This window comes from Calypte anna, chromosome 1 (genome assembly GCF_003957555.1).
Source record: "Calypte anna isolate BGI_N300 chromosome 1, bCalAnn1_v1.p, whole genome shotgun sequence".
Lineage (NCBI taxonomy): Eukaryota > Metazoa > Chordata > Aves > Apodiformes > Trochilidae > Calypte > Calypte anna.
Genome location: NC_044244.1, coordinates 46045556 through 46063943, shown reverse-complemented (window position 1 = coordinate 46063943; position 18388 = coordinate 46045556). Strand labels below are relative to the sequence as shown.

The 18388-nt window shown below is 36.4% G+C and overlaps 1 protein-coding gene across 7 annotated transcripts in view; it reads left to right on the top strand.

Annotated features, from left to right (window-relative positions):
- The window catches only part of PIK3C2G (phosphatidylinositol-4-phosphate 3-kinase catalytic subunit type 2 gamma), a 203336-nt gene that overhangs the window by 51616 nt on the left and 133332 nt on the right, over positions 1-18388 (top strand). For 6 of the 7 annotated variants that reach the window (XR_003988979.1, XM_030469368.1, XM_030469367.1 and 3 more), the window contains exons 11-13: positions 6734-6929; positions 8994-9116; positions 14826-14957. Coding sequence is in view for 6 of the 7 variants with exons in the window: in XM_030469368.1 (XP_030325228.1) it covers positions 6734-6929; positions 8994-9116; positions 14826-14957 (451 nt within the window). In the remaining variant the exon portion in view is untranslated. The remainder of the gene's footprint in view (positions 1-6733; positions 6930-8993; positions 9117-14825; positions 14958-18388) is intronic. The other variant, XM_030469369.1, reaches the window with a different exon arrangement.

Below are 18388 nucleotides of genomic sequence, written 5' to 3'. Positions count from 1 at the left end.
TGAACAGCAAACAATGAAACAGCAATTATATTTGTTAGCTGCCAGGAAAAGCAAGGCAGCTGGAGGGCCAGGGGAGTGGGGAGGGAGAACACACAGGTGTAGAAGGAGGGAGAAGGTAAATACAGTCTGTAAGATTCTTCTCCCTTTGATATAGTAATTTAACCAATGAATAATTTTTTTTTTAGCACTCTTAACAACAGCTAATTGTTGATGGTGAAAAGAATGAATAATTATTAATCAACATGTGCCATAGAAACACCTTCCTCTGTACACCATTCAGAAAACCTGCCCGGAAAGCATCTAAAACATTTGTCTTGTTAAAGCTATTTCATAATTTGGACTTCATTGAATCAGCAGCTTCCTCAAGAAAAATTGGATGTATTAAATAACAGTAAATGAAATCGATTTTTTTACTTTCTACTCTGTACCTGGGTTTTTTATGCCAGGAAACCTTCAACTGTAAAGAGTGATGTTTGCTTATTTTCAGCACACCCTAATTTCATAACAGTTGCAGAATCCTTTTGGTAATGTAATAATAGAAACTGCAGCTTACTGATTGCAAGTCAGAGCTTGCCAGGATATTAGTCATTTGGTGGAGAAAGCTACATTCCAAGTTGTCCAAGGTAACCGAAATTTGAATTGACCTTTTACATGTAGTTATACAGATCATGCATGTTTTAACATAGGACATGCTTTACATCTGCACTTATTAAATAAACATATAAAGACAGCAAAATATTTAAAGTTTGGCCAGTGAGTCTTAACAGAAAACTCTGGTCATCATACCAAAGCTGATGTTAAGGGCATACCAGATAAATACAAGATGAGACAGCAGTGATCAAAACTGATCTTCTGGAACCTATGCCTGATGCCCAAGAAGTGGACAAAGCCATTCTACATCTCTTGTCTTTTGGGGATCACAAACTTTCCTTGGTCCCCATCTTCTCTTTACTTCCCCTCATGATAATACCAAATGGATGTACCTCTCCCTTTACCCAGGTATACTAAGTCTGAGAGGAATCCAGATGATGTTTTCCCTTGCTAAAGCTAGAAGTTAAAACCAACTAGAAGAGGAGACATGCATTCATTCTGAAGTAATTTTTGTGTTCCTTTTCCACCTCATTTGCTTCCCACTCATTTTTAACTTCAGTATGCTTAGCCAGCTAGAATTGCAGGCAAGCAAAAATTTGCATGCCTGTCACCCAAAAGCAAAGTAAAAGCACTGCCTGAGCTCAGTGCTGGTAAATTTTTCCATACCTCTGGGAAGCTAAAAGCCATGTGCTTTTCTTTCTATAGTAACACAATTGCAGATGAAGTCAGAATTGACAGCCAAAGGGGGGACAGACTGCATTTCCCATTTGCACTCCTCTTTTTAGTCTCTTGTATGTATTCACATTTATCTTGATGAAAACAGGATCAAATTTGAACAGCAAGAGCAGCAATCAGTTAGTCCACCTAATAATGGGTTTTTTCTTTCCTCTTCCTCCAGAAAGTCATTACCCTGAATATCATAAGTTTTGGGTTTCTTCCTTATAGCTTCTCTCTACCACAAAAGAAAAAAGCTAAAGGATACTATTTAAATTAGTCTTACTTAATAATTTGTTTAGAAACTGCTTTAATCTTTAATAAAATATTATCGGAGGTTTATATTCATCATTCACCATGGACTAAGTAAGCCGAATACTATACTGAAAATATCTAGCCTTAATTTAGTGTTTCAATAACTGGCTCTGTTAACAGTGTTATCTCTGTAGACCATATTATTCCATTGCTGTGAACAGAGCAATACTTATCCATGTTATGCCTTCATGTGGATCAGGTTCTTTTTCCTCTGTGTGAGGTCTGTAGAAGATTATATTAGCATTTTAGTACTCAAAGTATTTTTTTATTTCTCCTTAAATGTGAGCAGTGATAGACATTTCTAGACAATAACACCTTTCAGCAGCATCAAGTGTTACCAGAAAAGAGAGAATAAGATTATTCATGTTAATACATATTTAGCATTGGAGTTTGCTGCAATCCAGACTACAAAAAGTCTGCAAACTGGTACAAAACAGTCTCTGGTTCTCAAAAGCTGATGAATGAACGTTTATACATTGTCTACTGTCTTGCTACTGCAGGCAGGGATTTCACCAGATCAGACATAATAAGCAGCTTTTGGAATTTAATCAGTAGTTTTCTGGGACCCATGCAAGAAAATCTAGTACACACCATGACTTGATGATATTGAATCAGCAACTGAATGGCTAGAGTTGTTATCATTTTAAGTGAATACAGAATTCATATACCTTGGTAATGATACATTTAAGGAAGTCATCATTACATTTAACAGTGTAGAAGTTCACTAATTGTGCCTAGGATTTAATGGTTGCTTCTAGACCTGATCAGAAAAATATTCACTGTAGAAAGTTTCAGTTAAAAATAAAGAAATAAAAGAGGAAAAAGTGTGAAAAATCGAAGGCATTTTGAAGGTTTTCCTATGTAAAATGGAAACATTCCCTTCTTTTCCTAGCACAAAGCCACTTTCAGTTCTGTTTTGAAAAAATCAGGTTTAATTTTGAAATATGCAAAAATGCCAAGAGCTTTTTATTGTTTGCATTTCATCTCCTTCAGTGTCTCCTGCATTTGTTTTCAAATATGACCATAGCCTTTTACCTCCAAGCTGTTTCTGTGTTACATCCTGGTAAGTTGTTCTGAAAGACAGAGGGTCCCAAGACCAACTTTTATATAGCTACATCTCCCTTGTTCTCAAAAAAACCCAACAAACAACAAAAAAACCAGAAGTTTCAGAGGCCTTATAAAGAATATAATAGCAAAGCCATTTTTGATACCAGGACAGATGGAAATTTTCAAGTTTGTTTGAAAGATAATTTGCATGGTTCTCTAATTGGAGGAAACAATGAGGTAAATATTGGAGTTTGGAAATTGCACCTGATTGGTATTTGCATTAGAACTTTTTCCTGTTTTGTCTTTTTCTTATTGTAATAAGAGGCTAATTAATGCTGCTTAGCACCTTACCTAAATCTTAGGGACTGTTTGGTTTGTTTGTTTTTTCCTGGGAGTTCTATGCGTATGTATGACATAAGCTGTGATCTTGCTCTTTTTCTTCTCTCTGAAAATAAGTAGGAGGAAAAAAAAAATCATGGTCCTGTTCTTCAGAATATCTTCAAGGTATCAAAAGGGTTTTTAAACTTATTTCCAGATTCTTTTAACCAGATATTTGTCATGTTTTACCCAGAGCAAACGTGCATACAGAGTGAGAGAGGGTGTGTTTAATAAATATTAAACTGACATAATCTGCTAATACAATTACAGTAAAGTATCTATTTCAGTGGAACATCTGCACTAAAATAATCCATGAATTGTAATAGTGGACTGAGAAGAAGGAAGAAAGATGTTTTCTCTAAGGGGTATGCTAGAATGTCCCTTAGTAAACTTTGAAGACACCTGAAGCATTGTTGGTTAAAGAGTTTTAGGGATGTTGTGGACTGCTCTGTTTCTAACCAAGTGTGAAATTTATTCCTTGAATCTTCATGTACAAGGAACTTGTGTCAGAAAGAAGCATATCTGCAGCTGTGATTAAATTTCACTTCCCTTGGTCTTGTTTCATTTCTTCTCACCTTCAGTGAGAAGGTGATGCCAAATAATTTCACACCCGAAATAAGTTATGAGATTTGAGTTGTGATATTACTAATCTTGGTAACAATTCACTTTTTGGTGTGGTGTTTGCATCATTTCCTAGACACTGGCTATGCCTGGGAAACCATCCTAAAAAAAAACCTCTGGTATAGCTGAGGAGGTGAATCCACTGTAGGAAGTCCATAGCCTGTGCCATGTAAAGTAGTGAAACACCATAGTCCTTTCTCATCTAAGAATACAGAAAAAGTCCTGCAGGTTCAGACCAGGTTGTACCTTGACCTTTGTTTACACCTGAGGAATTCTGTTCCAGGTATGATCTTTATTCTGGATCTTCTAACAATTAGATAAATAAAGCTGAAGTTTCAGTTGTCCCCCTTTGCTGGCAGCTGAAGTGATTGCTCTGTTGCTGTCTTCACCCTCCACATGCCATCTTAGCAAGAGACAGTCCCCCACCCCAGGCTCTGCTTCCAAACTGCCTTCAATTCTACATTCAGGCATGGACTGCAATCTCATAGTGAAAGGCAGAATTCCAAGAGAGAAATCAAGAAAATTATTTCCCAGCCCCCTTCATAAGGGAGTGTCATGGATATTATCTGTGATACAAGACTGTTGACCTTGCCCCATGTAGCCACACACAGATCTTGCATGGTGGGCAGGTCCCTGGCACCCAGAAAACCTTTTTCACCTCACCACTGGTAGATTAAAGCCTGTTATAAATAATTGAGGGGCAAAAATTGTGGTTTTCCTTTTATTTTGTTTTTTTTTCTCCTCACTTTTGATGGAGTTGTTTTGTTTGTCTTTTTTCCTATATATCTGGCATTCAGTTGTGTGTCTTGAGTAAATAATGAGAATTATTCTGCAAACATGGCCAGGAGACAGGATAGCTGGGGTATCACAACAGGCATCTTGTGTCTTGTTCACTTCTTTGCCTGGCATGTGCAAGTTTTCTACTATGGAAAATATTTACCATAACATGTATGTTTCTCCTGGCTTTTATTTTGTTCAAGGAGTATTCCTTTCTTCCTGTGGCTTAGCTGAAATACAATATATTTCCTCTTGCTCTGGAGAGAAAGTGTGAAATGTTGCCTTACAGCCTAAAATATGGATTGTGTAAAAACTGCTGGTGGCCAAAGGGTACTTTTCAACATACAGCAGGAAGTTTACACAGGTTCTGAGCTATGTTTCACTCTCTTTTGGAAATTATGCTAAAAAGGTTCCACTCAGCTATCACTGACTTCAATCAGCCAATTTTACATAAACAAGGGCTTTGCTATTAGACTACATCTACCTGTATGACACTTTAAACAGACTGGAGCCAGGGAGTCTCCTAAGTAGCTGTTTTTCTTTTATAGAAATAGTGTGTTACTTCTGTTTATGACTACAGGTAATTCATTGGAATGTAAAAGAAAAACAGCAACGTGGTATCCTAGGGAAAAAAAAAATTAGAGAAAAAGATTTATTGAATACAACTGCAATGGAGGATGATATGTGCAGTAAATAGTAAGGAGACCAAAGATAAAGGAACTGAAAAGAGGTGAGAGAAGTATACACAAAATGGCAATAATACTAAGGACAGAGTTTTCTTAACCTGCTTGTCTTCTCTAAATTGTGTAAGATGATTACAACCTGAAAAAATGTATTCTAGCCAGCCCGTCAGGATTACAATATTTGCTGACAGTATTTCCAGCAGCAAAAGCCACTATGTGTCAAATTATTTTAATTTTATGTATATCCCTACAGTTACACAGTTAAAATTTGTCTATTATAAAATGAAGACTGAAATATTTTTTCACTGTTTGCAGAGCAAAAAACTATTGCACAAAATGTGCAGTAGTTCTGAGTATTTGCTAATTGAAAGGCAAAAGGTATCAAAGAATAAGAATAAAATTCCAAACCAAGGTTTTAATTTTTGGAGACATTTCTCTTCAGGAAATTGAGATAGCTTAGTCCACTGAATTCTGGTATCTGTATCTGATGTTTGGCAGGATCCCTGCACCTACCCAAGTACAAAAGCTAATGTAAGCAAGCGTCAGGCTTTCTATTCCTGGGCTTTTTTTTTTTATTTTGTTTTTTCTCAATAAACACTATTAGACAGCTACTAGATGGGTGCAAAATACAGTGGCAAGACAAGTTTAGGGAGTATGTCAGGAGCTGTATCAGGTGATGAAACGATGTTCTTGATTTTTATGAATCCATGAGTTAAAGGGGGGAAAAAAGGAGAATTTGGGGTGGTATTATTACAGGAAGATAAATCATCCTCCTCTTGGAATGATACACTGTACTCTGACATTTTCACCCTCAACCTGTCCCTTGCCTGAGTAATGAGTGCTTGTTCCAGCTGTCTTCGTTTGATGGAGGCTGCCAGGACTGGGGATTTTAATTTGCACTGGCAATCAGGCAATCCCTACCTGCTCCAGGAACACAGTTAGGGAAGATGGATAAAAGCCAGTAATTGCAGAAAAAGAGCACTGCAGAGATGAAGCCAGAGGAAATAACATAAATGAAGGTGTGATATAAATGAGACTACAGTCTGCATTTCATATATATCCATATAGATCTGTATTACAGTGTCCATTATCATGTAATGTTACCACTAATCCATAACCATCTGAATTCTGATTATGCCTAATTTTGGCTGGTATTTTATATATTTTGTGAATTGTTTACCTATAGTTGCAACAGTCTTAAATTTTAAGTCTTAAAATTTAACCAGTGCTTTTTCTCCATTGAATTAAGAAGCTACTTAGTTGCTGAAATTGCAAAATGTTTACATGATAAAAATCCTTCCAACATAAAAATTAGCAGACTAAAATGTCAAATCTGAGGCACACACTAACTCACTGTAGTTCAAAATGCTTACTTGGAAAATGCCTTAATTTTAAAGCACAGTAATGGAAAACTGTTAGTGATATACCAGGAATGAGCTAAGGATGGATTCAGAAGCACAGATGGCTAATTGGCTTCAGTTGGTAGGTTATGTCATTTTAATTAAATTTTATTAAGAAGTATTTTAAAGCCATAACTGATGGTTTAAGAGAAACATGGTACTTCATAAATGACCTATTGCTAACTTTTATTTATTTCTCTCTCTCAGCATTAATACAGGATGCTGTGGCTGATCTCTCTGTGGCCATCTCTCGTCTCATCTATGTTTACAGCAACAGCTTTGATACAAATTTCCAGCTTGCCAGCCCACCTAAAAGCCCTTCAAATTCAGACATCAGCCTCGATTCCCAGCTCAGCTTCACTGTTTATGCTGCCCATAACATCCCAGAAACTTGGGTGAACAGGTAGGAGGAGATCCAGTGGGTGTTCACAAGAAGATGTGTTGTCACTTAGATCCTATATTTTTCACAGACACTGTATTACCTCTGTTGCTTTAAAGGTTCTCCTATATTCATGTTTAGACTGAGTAAGGGGCTTTCTCTCCACTGGTTGTCTAGCATAAATTGCATTTACTTAAGCTTCACTGACTAGGAGACTTCCAGGTCCCATAGATAGATGTAGAATCAAGGAGGTGGCCTAGGTGGGTGCCACTGACCAGGGTGAAAGGATGGTGATAGAAGCTACATCAGATTCCTTGACAGGTGTGTGTGTACAAATTCTGTGTCTGTCTTGTTCAGTGGAAGGGAGGAAGGGGTGTGCTGGATAGAAGGCTGAGACAGTTTGCAGTGAGACTTGTTGTGACTGTAAGGGTTGAAGACCAGTTTACCAAGGCAAACAGGGAGAGGCTTTTGCTTAAAACCAATCCAAACGAGGCTTTATCAGGATTTTTTTTTTGCTTGTTGTGTCTTCACACCACATTACTTGGCTAATTGTGTGCACTGATGAGTTTCTTTATAGACTGTGATTAAACTAAGTATAGTTGATAGGTCTAAGTAGACCTAGTGTAGGTCTGGTAGACCTAGAGTAGTCAGTAGTGTAGGAAAGAAAAGAGGGAGACAGCTTCAAAAAAAATTGAATTATTCTCTTTTGCATTATTTATTTGGTGAAATTAGTTGTCTCTTCAAACAGCTGCTTTTCCTACTCTGAGCAAAACTGCTCTTCTCCTCTTACCCACTCCAGTGTGACCAAAGTAGGACAGGTGAATACAGGCTGGTAGTATTATTTTTATGAGTCAAAGTTTGATTCTCCAAGTTTATTAATACTTTCCCCCAGCTCCTACTTTACCTTGAATTCCAAATGACTGTGGGACCATTTCCATTAGCCTGTGAGAGAGGGAGTGTACTACACCCCATTAGCTGTAATTAGCAATTTAATAAAAATCTGAGAGAATTTGCATTAGTTAAGGTAATAAATGCAGAACTGTAATCACTTTCTTAATTTTGCAGATGGTTATACCAATCCCACTGCATTCTATGCTCTACCAGAAAAACGAGAAATTACACATGGCCTAAAGGCCACTGATGACTTGAATGCTGTATTCAGGCATGTGAAAACCAGAATCTCTCTTCCTCTTTAATCTTCTGTTCCAATCTCATGGAGTTCTTAACATGGGCTACCACTCTGACACCTACTTCCCTTGGATACTTTCATTAACTTCATTCACAAGGATACTCCTAATTTTTATTTCTATGCTGCATGAATTCATGATGCCTGTGTCACTGCTCTTCTTTTTCCTTTCCTGAAGGTCACATTTTATGACCTTGTTGTGGTTTGCAGCATGTGCTTTAATAAATATTCCTGCGTATATATAATATATACATTGTAAATATTAGAATTTTGAGATGTCTGTCTCATGAAGAAATTTCTTTTAATGGTCTAAAACTAGGGTGGCAGAAGATCTTTAATTTACAAGACTAATTAAGAACATCAGTTGATTATAAACGATTCCTCTATTTTTACTCAAATTTTATAAGAACTTGGTGATAAGAATATGAAACTAGCAGATAGTCCCAGACCAAATTTACACCATGAATTTAGTCAGCTACCAACACAGAGGGTTTAATGCTTCTGTCATGACAAATGTATAGGTTAATTTAAGTACTAATCTTTTTTTTAGAGATTGTGAAAAGTATAGATGTACTGTTGACAAAAGTTGTATCCAAACCTCCCTTGACAGCAATGATGACAAAACAATTATTCTTAGTGACAAAAACATGGAGCAGAATCTAGGTGTCTTAAGTACTTTTCTTGAACTCCAAACATTAAAAAAGAAAAACAACAAACAACAATAATAACAAAACCACAAACAACACAAATATGCCTCTATCCCACACACAGACATTAATAAGAGATTCATTATTTTAAATCTTGTTAGATCAAATGTCCACAATTTTCTGAATGGTTAGCCTCAAATTTACCTTGCTGAATGTGGCGCATTACTATTAATTTATTTTTTTTTCCCTTTGTAGCTACCAGGTTTTCACTTTTTCCTGTTCACTCACTTATGCTGGGAAGACAATATGCCAAGTGAAGATTTGCAAAAAAATACCAGTTAAAAGATCCCTTTTTTTCCTGGCTGACTGGAATGAGAAGTAAGTTTTGGTCTGTGTCTGGTTCATGTTTGTCTGACAGATTTTACATACTGAATATTCATTTTCCTCAAAAAAAATATTATGGATCATCATCTGAGCAAATTGCACTCCACAGAATTTAGAGGAGCTTAGGGAGAGGGAAGTGAGAAAGTCATAGGACAACTGGAGGAATGGGAATAGGACCAAGGTAAGTCTGGTCTGACAGTAGCCTAAATTTAGCTGGTCTGAGAATATCCTTCATTCACTGGGGGCATCCTGGAGGAATACTGGCACTGAAAGGAGGTACAACCAAGGGCTATATTTCTGTTCCCTTTGGATCCACCTCTGATGGTATGCAGTCCAACCTGTGAACCTATTGTAACATTTCTTTGATGTTTTTTGGTTTTTTTTTAGAAGGAACAAGGTTGTTGTGATTGAGTTTTATTTTGGTTTGTTTTTTGTTTGTTTGTATTTTGGGGGGGGGGGTTGTTTGTTTTTTGTTTCTGGGGGCGTTGTTTTGTTTGGTTGGTTTTTTTTTAGGGAGGATCTGCACTTTTGAAATGAGGGCTTAGTTTCAGGCTGGAATTTTAGAGTAAAAGGCTACCACATGCCTGTCACTGCCTGTCTTCTTTGAGGAAAATAATTCCATTGAAAATTGAAGTTCACCCTCAAGCAACAGTCAGATAAAGCAATGGGATGATAAAAAGCATATTTGCAATAGATGGGAGAGAAGTACATGTTTTTATGGTTTAATGGTAGTGTTATGTTCTTACAGGTTCTTTATATTTACAGGCTTCAAAATCTTTGGTATTTTACAGTCAGTTTCCTGTATTCTGAATCTGAAAGAAGCTTCTGTTATAATTTAAACAAAAACTTCAGGTCTTCTCAAAGGGTTTTTTCAAATAGAATTGAATACAGAATGTAATTCAGAACTTCTGTTTGCCCTTACCTAAGGCACACAACAGTTTGAAACTGGTCAAATTGGAAGAAGGCCTTTTCATGTCCAACCTGTTACCTCATCTATCTTAATGGAGATTTTGCATTTTTTCTTGCACAACACTCCTGAACAGATACAAGAAGCTTAGCACATCAGCTGAGCATCCAAATTAGTTTTTTAGGGCCTAATATCTGCTCTAGTGCCACAGAGCTTGAAGGTGAAAGCCTCAATCTTCTGTGATTGGAAAGTAACTATTATCCTTGTATTTTAAAAAATTGGATCGTTCCCAGTTGGTCTGTAGGAATTTTCACTTTGTGCAGATTATGGTCATGTACTACCTTATAGTAAATATGGGTGGATATAATTGAAATGTAGGAGAGGGATTATAGTGCTAATGATAATTTTTGGCTTCAATAAAAGTGGCTAATGCTTTTCTGGAATGCGTCTTATGCAACCTTTTTCTAAACTAAAATACAAGGAGGTAGAAGAGGAATAAATTCTTTAGACATAACTGGAACAGAAACTCTTCTTCCATTTCCATGAAATTGTAAAACAAACAGACTACAGCTTCATGGTTTGTGTTTAAACCTCTCTCTCTCTCTGCAAAATCAGTGTTAAATGTCTGCAATTCCATCAAACAGCTCATTGGAAGAAGACGTGCTTGAGTGTGTAGGCCAAATCCTTTTATAGGTCATAGATGCTTATAAGAGGCTCTTAACATTAGAAGCAAGATCTAGAGCTGCATACTTGTTACAACTTTATAATGAGAAAATATGTTTTTCCTACTTGTGCTTCTAATTCTCTAAGAATAAACAAACCACACCAAACTTTACAGAATAATCAGTATATTCAGAATATTTTGGAATACAGAGAAAGAAGGAACAGTATGGATAGTGCCCTAATGTTGTTGAAGGTGCTGTGTGCCTAATTGACAATACAGACTCAGGAACAGGCTGATTTGGATTCCCTACAATAAATACGTGTATATAAACACTAATTAATAATTTTTGCAAGAATTCAAGCTGGGAAAAAGAAAAGAGAAAAAAAAAATAGAGAGAGAGAGACAGAGAAAAAAAAAAGAAAAAACAGTATTTTAAGGAAGTAAGCATTATTGCCATTGTTTTCCACCTCATGAAGCGGCACCATATCCTGTTGTAGGAAGTCTGGGTCATTCAAAACTGGAAAGCAGCTATGTCTGCTCTCTTGGTTACGTTTTGGCTATAACATCACCTTCCTGACACAGAAATGAATATGTTTGCATAAAAATTTTACAGATGAGACAATTTCCTTTTTGTAAAGTTTCTTGCCTTGAACTCTACTTACATTCTAACACATATACCATTTTCAGTTGATCACACATATCAAAAATGCATGTGGTAAAATGTTACCAGGAAGGCCTTTTATTCTCTGTACAGTTAGGGATCAATCAGGCCAAAAAATAAATCTAGCTAATTCAAAATGAGTCCTGATCTTAGATTAGGGTTGATTCAAACAAGGCAAAAAAAAAAGAAGAGAACTGTTTTGATGATTAGAAACCTAGGAAAAGAGTTTCTTCTAAAATACAGGAATTGCTTTATTTGCTTAGTTTTATGTATTTAGTGTCTATTTTCAAGTGCTTTAACCAGAAGTTGCCTGAACTGTAACTTGGTAGATGCTTGTGTTTAAACACGATCTTTTCAAGTCTTTGTTATAGTTAGTGTTTCCCAGAATGTTCTGAGAAGAGATGAGAATCAATTTATACCTAAGGAGGTTGCTTTGTTTAGTCTTTCTTCTGTTTGTGCTTTTTTAAGAGAATATTTTTTGCTTTAGAGCTTGTGAGTTATCTGTGAGAAGTGTGATTGTCCCCTTGGTGCAGAGTTTTGAATGGATTGATACTATATTAGTAAATATGTTGAAAAGTCCAAAAGTTACCCCCTTGCATCAGTTTCATATTTCAGTGACTGAGACCTCTTTTTCCATCCTTTGTAATTTATGTTAAACCTGCAGACATGAAATATGGAGTTACACTAAGCCTACCATTCATCACCTCAGATACTTTCTTGGCGTTGGGTTTCCTTCTTTTCCATATTTTGTTTAGCTTGTCTGTTTTATTTATACGCTCTCAGGGCAAAGACTTGGTTGCCCCAGAACTCTCCTGTGTTGAGTGTTATGATATTAAGCCCTTGGCCTTTGAAAGCAGCTCCATAGAATCATAGAATTGTTTGGATTGAAAGAGACCTTAAGGATCATTTAGTTCCAACACCCTTACATGGGCAGGGACACTTTCTTCTCAGTGAGTAGCTTTTCTATTCCTCTCAGTTGGTGTTGAAATTGTCCACCCACAGAGTGTCTTATTTCTGGCCACTGTTCCATTTCCTCTTTCCTTTTCTTAGCCATTCATTTGCTTCAGCCCTGTGTGGTCAGAAAGGATAATGCCAACTGCTCAGGCACACATTAATCAAGGTTCTTAAAAGCAATACAGATATTCTCTTTCTCTGTGTATCACATGTCACTAGAAGGGAAATTTTCCTCCTCTTTGGCCCATACTTTAACTCTTGGGATGTCTAACTCCCATCACAGTTTCCAGGTTCTTTTCCTCGTGGTGTACATCTGATAGTGCTATATATAAATATCGTGCCCTAAGGAACCTCTGGCAAATGTTTGCCTTCTGCAGTGAGGATGTTGTGAGTTCACAAGCAGTGTTAAGATATGTCTTTATTAGCAAATTAATGTCTCTGGTTTTACTTTTTGTCTTTCCAAGGAATTAACAATGCTTTAAAGCTATGCATAACTTTTTGTTGAACAGTTTCATGTAACGTGGGCAGAGTTGTTAGCCTCTAAGTGAAAAAGACATAACAAGCTATCTATAGCATGCAAATCAGTTTGGTGTCCCAATAATTGTTTCTAACTAATTATGAGTGAGAAAGAGGGCATGACAAGGAAAGGTCTAAGTAGGGACACTAGGAAGACAGTTAAGAATTGCTTCTCAATTCTCTTCATGTTAATTAGAATGGGAAACTGCTGTCTTGCTTCGTTTTTTCTTGATTTTTTCTTCCTGATTTTTCTACCTATTTTCTTGCTTTGTTATTTTCTAACGTTATTTTTGTTACTTTCTACCTTCCTTCAGTGGCTCCTCAGTGCACTCAAGGAAACTGTCTTGAAACCCATAGAATTTTGACAGATTTGGAACTAGAAGAAAAATCTTTTGTTAATTTTCCTTATACAATTACATTGCCTTATTTCAGCTACCTACAATCCTTATGTTTTTCAGGCTACTATACTTTTTAAATACCTATTTCTATATTTAGTTATTTCTTGAATATGACTGCATTTTTAAAATGTTGAGAGTTACATTGTTCTGCCAGTCTAGATTGAATATCTGAAAATTAAATTATTTTATTTAATTCTATGTGATTCTATTTTATTTACATTTGTCTTCTAATCAGTTTTATTAATATCAAATTTATGCAGATCTTTTGTTTTCCTAATGCTAATATTGTTAATGTTGAATAACTCTTTAGCCTTTAGCTCCTTATATTGATTTTGTTTAGAGAGGAAAATTTAATTTATTTAATTTTCCCCTTAAGAAGTTTAATTTTGCACTGAATATGCATGGAAAAAGCTAGAAATGCACCATTCACCACAAATATTCTCTTCAGGAGAAAGAAAAAGCAGACTTGCACATGTCTGGGTTGTGACACATATGATTTTTCCATACAGCATGAAAGTACCTTATTAGAATTGTTTCAAGTTATGCTTTTAAATAACTTTATATAAGCTATTTATATAAATTGAATGACCAACAAAATTTGCTAATGTTCGATAAAAGGATGAGATGAATATTGATAGATCTGAATAATCTCACTTAAATATGTGAAAGCACTCTGCTATTAAAAAAAAATCTGCCGTTACATTGTGATTGGGATATACAACACCACCAAAGCACATCTGAACAGAGAATTCTTATCAAACTCCACTGACAAGCAGCACTTGATTTCTTAAGTAGTCTTTTCCTCCAAAGGCACAAGACCTCTTTCTGCTTTGTGGAAACGCTGAGGGAGCTGGGACTGTTCAGCTTGAAGAAGAGAAGACTCCAGGGGGGACCTTATAGCTGCCTCCCAACACCTGAAAGGAACCTACAGGAAGGCTGGAGAAGGGTTTTTCATAAGAGTGTCCAGCAGTAGGACAAGGGGAAATGGTTTTAAGTTGAAGGAGAATAGGTCAGACTGAACCTTAGGAAGAAGTTCTTCATTATCAGTGGGGTGAGACTCTGGAACAGATTTGCCCAGAGAAGTTGTTGGTGCCCCCTGCCTGGAAGTGTTCAAGGCCAGGTTGGATGAGTCTTTGAGCAACCTTGTCTAGATGAGTAGATGATCTCTAAAGTCCCTTCCAAGCTAAGCCATTTTATGGTTCTATGATTATAAAGGACAGCAAATAAGTAGCTGTTGGTTTTCAATTCACCCTTGGGAGATGTTTGTTCTGGAATAGCCTTTCGTTGGTAAGGCAATTCCAAAGCAAAAGTTTAACTAAGCTTTTCCTGACTTTCCTGTCAGCTCCAGTTGTTACCACTGAAGTAAATGAGTTTGTGAATGAGTTTTGTATGAGTCTTCTCAGGTACTATGACCAAAGTTAATGGTTGGCAATACTCCTCAATGTGTTGAAGAGATCTGGCATTTTCCTTTGGAGTGCAACTCTTGTAATTTATAGCTTGATACGAGTTAAGACATCTAGAAAAATGTACAGAAAACTCATTTTGTGGTAACAATGCTCAAGTTTTGTTTGGTTTTTTTCTCTATTTTCTGATTTTATTTTAGAATCAACTTTCCTCTACGAATAAAGGCCCTTCCAAAGGAAACTATGCTGACAATAAAACTACTTGGAGTAAACAGCATCTCTAAAAATACAGAAGTGCTTGCTTGGACATGCTCCCCATTGTATACGAAAGAGTAAGTTCAATTTTGTCTGACAGCTTAAGATCATTCTTGAATAGTATTGCACTCAACTTGGGAGAAATAAAAAGAGACAGAGATACTTATTCCAGGACCTTGCTGTCATAAGCCTAAAAAGTCACTTACAGTAAAACACTTCCAATGTGCCAGAAAGAACCCTATCCATATATTCTGAGATTTTGGCTGTCCAGTTCTTATTTAAAAAGTATTGACTAAACAGAGTGTGTTAGATAGATATATATATATATATATATAAAGAAAGCAGAAGAAAAAAAGCCTAACTGTATAAATAAAGCCTGTTAGTTTTTTATTTCATAATTCTTCTTGCAGTCTCTTCAGCTGTGTTGAAATGACACAATGCCTAAAAATGCTCTCAAGAATTTGGCCTATTTAATTTTCTTTTGTTGTTGCTTCTGTTAAGAATTTTAAAGTGAACATATGTTTGTTAAATTACAAATATGCTTAGTATATTTTATTTCCTGAATTCTAGTATTGTGTCTCACTATTCTGACATTTGTCTTGCAATGTACTGATTTATAACATGAGTAGCTCACAAATATACAGGGCAGCCACTGTGCTCTTTATCAAACATGTGCTGGTATCACCACTTATCAGTTTTGCATGTTTCTGTACAAATAGTCTCACTCTTTACAAAGCTGGTTACCTGCAAATATTCTCCAGTTTTTGCTAAATGTAGTTTAGCCTCAAAATTATTGCACAAAATCTTATTTTTTAAATCTGTGTTTTCAGGCAAAATTAAGAAAGAATTAGGAATATAACTGCAATTTCTTTTTAAAATGGTGTAATCTGATAATTTTGTATTTGCTATATTCAGCACCTTTAAATTTATGGAAGCTATTTAAAGTAGAAACTGTGAGGATGCAAAGTGTCCTTGTAAATGTCTGTAGGGCATTTAGTATTACTTTGCAGCTGAAAATCATATATAATTTGAATTTTCTAGAATGATGGTTTGTTTGTAATTGTAGTAGAGTTGCTATTTTATAGTATTGGTCCAATGCAGAAGTAAGAGTGCTTGGGCCATAAAATACGGGGATTTTGGCAGCTTTGCATTTCCTTTAAATTAAACCTCAACTCTAAATTTCTGTGTCCTGTGATGTCAGATTTGAGGATTATATACATTATTTTACACTGTATTTTGTCCTCATTTTCCTGGTATATCTAGTCTAAACCATAACTCCATTCGTATGTTATATACATTTAGAAATTAACGGAGTCATAATGACTGTAGCTGATAATTTGTCCAGCAGATGAGCCTCCACATCCACATTCCTGATCCTTATCCAGTAGCTGAGTTTAGATAGTGGCCCTAAATCAATGTCAATAAGGATCTTGATGTGCGTCTGTATCAAAAAGTCTTATCAGATGCAAGAGTCAGTTTGAAAAGTGTTTTGCAAGCCTGTGTGCAAACTTGCCATTCCTTCACATCAGAAAAATGTGTTTTTCTCTTGGGCTGAATAATTTAGTGCTCCAGATCTAATTAATAAATCAGAAATCTATCATTTGGGGCAATTTGGTAGTTTTTATGTCCCCCACAATGTCCATTTCTCTGGCTTCACTGATTCTAAGAACATGATGTATTTTTAACTGCTATTTCCAAACCAGACAGAGCAAGCAACAAAATTTTCCTCTTGCTGGGTATGGTGAGGTAAATCTTCCATGTGGCTACAGCACACAAGGCAGATTTTTTTAAGTTAGGTTAACTTGAGCTGTCCTTTAATAAGATGGGAAGTTTATTTTAGCTCCGGTAATAAACAGGAGCCTGGGAATCTGTGTAATTCCGGTGGTTTCCATCTGCACTGGTTTTGCATGAACATATCAATAAATAAATGGCAAGTAGGCGCAGAGCAGCCCTTGTTTATTCACCTCCTGATGTGCTTGATGCTGAAGTTGCTACATGGAAGCTGTTTTCTATGGCTGCAACCAGCATAGTCTTTACAAAGGTTGGTATCACTACCCTTACCTTACTGATGGGACAACCAGCAGGCAGGTCAGGGACTGACCTGCCTGAGCATATCTACAGAACCCAGTAGCAGAGAAGAGGAATCTGTCCTTTCAGTAAATCATAGAATCACAGAATCAGCTAGGTTGGAAGGGACCTCTGAGATCATCAAGTCCAACCCTTGATCCAGTACCACTGCAGTTACTAGACCATGGCACTGAGTGCCACATCCAGTCTCTTTTTAAATATCTCCAGGGATGGAGAATCCACTACTTCCCCGGGCAGCCCATTCCAACATCTGACCACCCAGGTTCATTCCTGTTCTGAGTGAATGGATCTTGCACACTCTTCTGCTTCTTTGCCTTTTACTAAAAACAGTGAAGCATCTTTTTACTTTTTCGTTTACCTGCATGGCCCCTCTTTTTCCATTTGTGTGTACAAAAGAACACTTGGCCCTCAAGGATTCCTTGCAGTTTCTCCAGATGAGTACTCTGAAAGGCCCACCTGCCAGTTCTTCCTTACCTTCCTGGTCAGTGTCTAGCCACACTGCACTGGGTACAAATGAGCTGAAACAATATGCTCAGGAAATCTCCCAATTAAACACATCTACAGTGCCTCTGATGTCTGTGGTACTTTTTTTACTTTTCTATAAATGTTTCACAGGAAAAAAAATCCAGTGTATGGATTCTTCTTTAAAGCCCCCTATAGATTTAGAGCATAATATTAATGTAATTAGCATTAATGAGATTTAGACTTCATGTTCATTCAGTTCTCAGCTACTCCTCTCCCTTCTAACAAAGTGCCAATTAGATCAAGTTAGGATGTAAACCCCTCTCAACAAGGGAGTGGTTGAAGAGATGCAACTCATTTATGAAAGATCATCTGAGTACACACCATAGAAAACAATTTTCAGCCACCACTGATCATTTCCGCATTCATATCCATGACCTAAATAGGAAAGGCTTCATATCACAAAACTGGTTTTCCCCCAAGTGTTATCTTGTTAACACTTGCTCCTGTTTCTGCCTCCATTCCCTTGCAAATACACCTGCAGCTGCAGAAGAAACTTCAGAAAATGGTTTTGCCTTTAATCTTCCTGAGCTGAGTTCTCAGAATAAAATAAAATATTTTCAATAACAACATGAATAGCTTGAGAAGTGAAAAACAAAAATTATCCTTGAATGAGCTTTACACTCATTGTTGACTATGAAAATAACTTTACAGGAGTTTCTTATTTCTTTTTCAGATGAATTAGTGACAATTCATTTCAGTGTACAATTCAAAAAATACTTCTTAGAGAAATGCTGCAAACTCATGCTGGGATCAAAAAGTCTGTCTGGATTCTCTTGTACCTTTAATATTCTCATCTCAAATAGAATCTGTGAACTCAAAATTCATCTACCTGGCTGGTTGAATCTAGTTATGCTGATTATTATACAAAGTGCAGAAGAGAACCTAGTTAATTTTC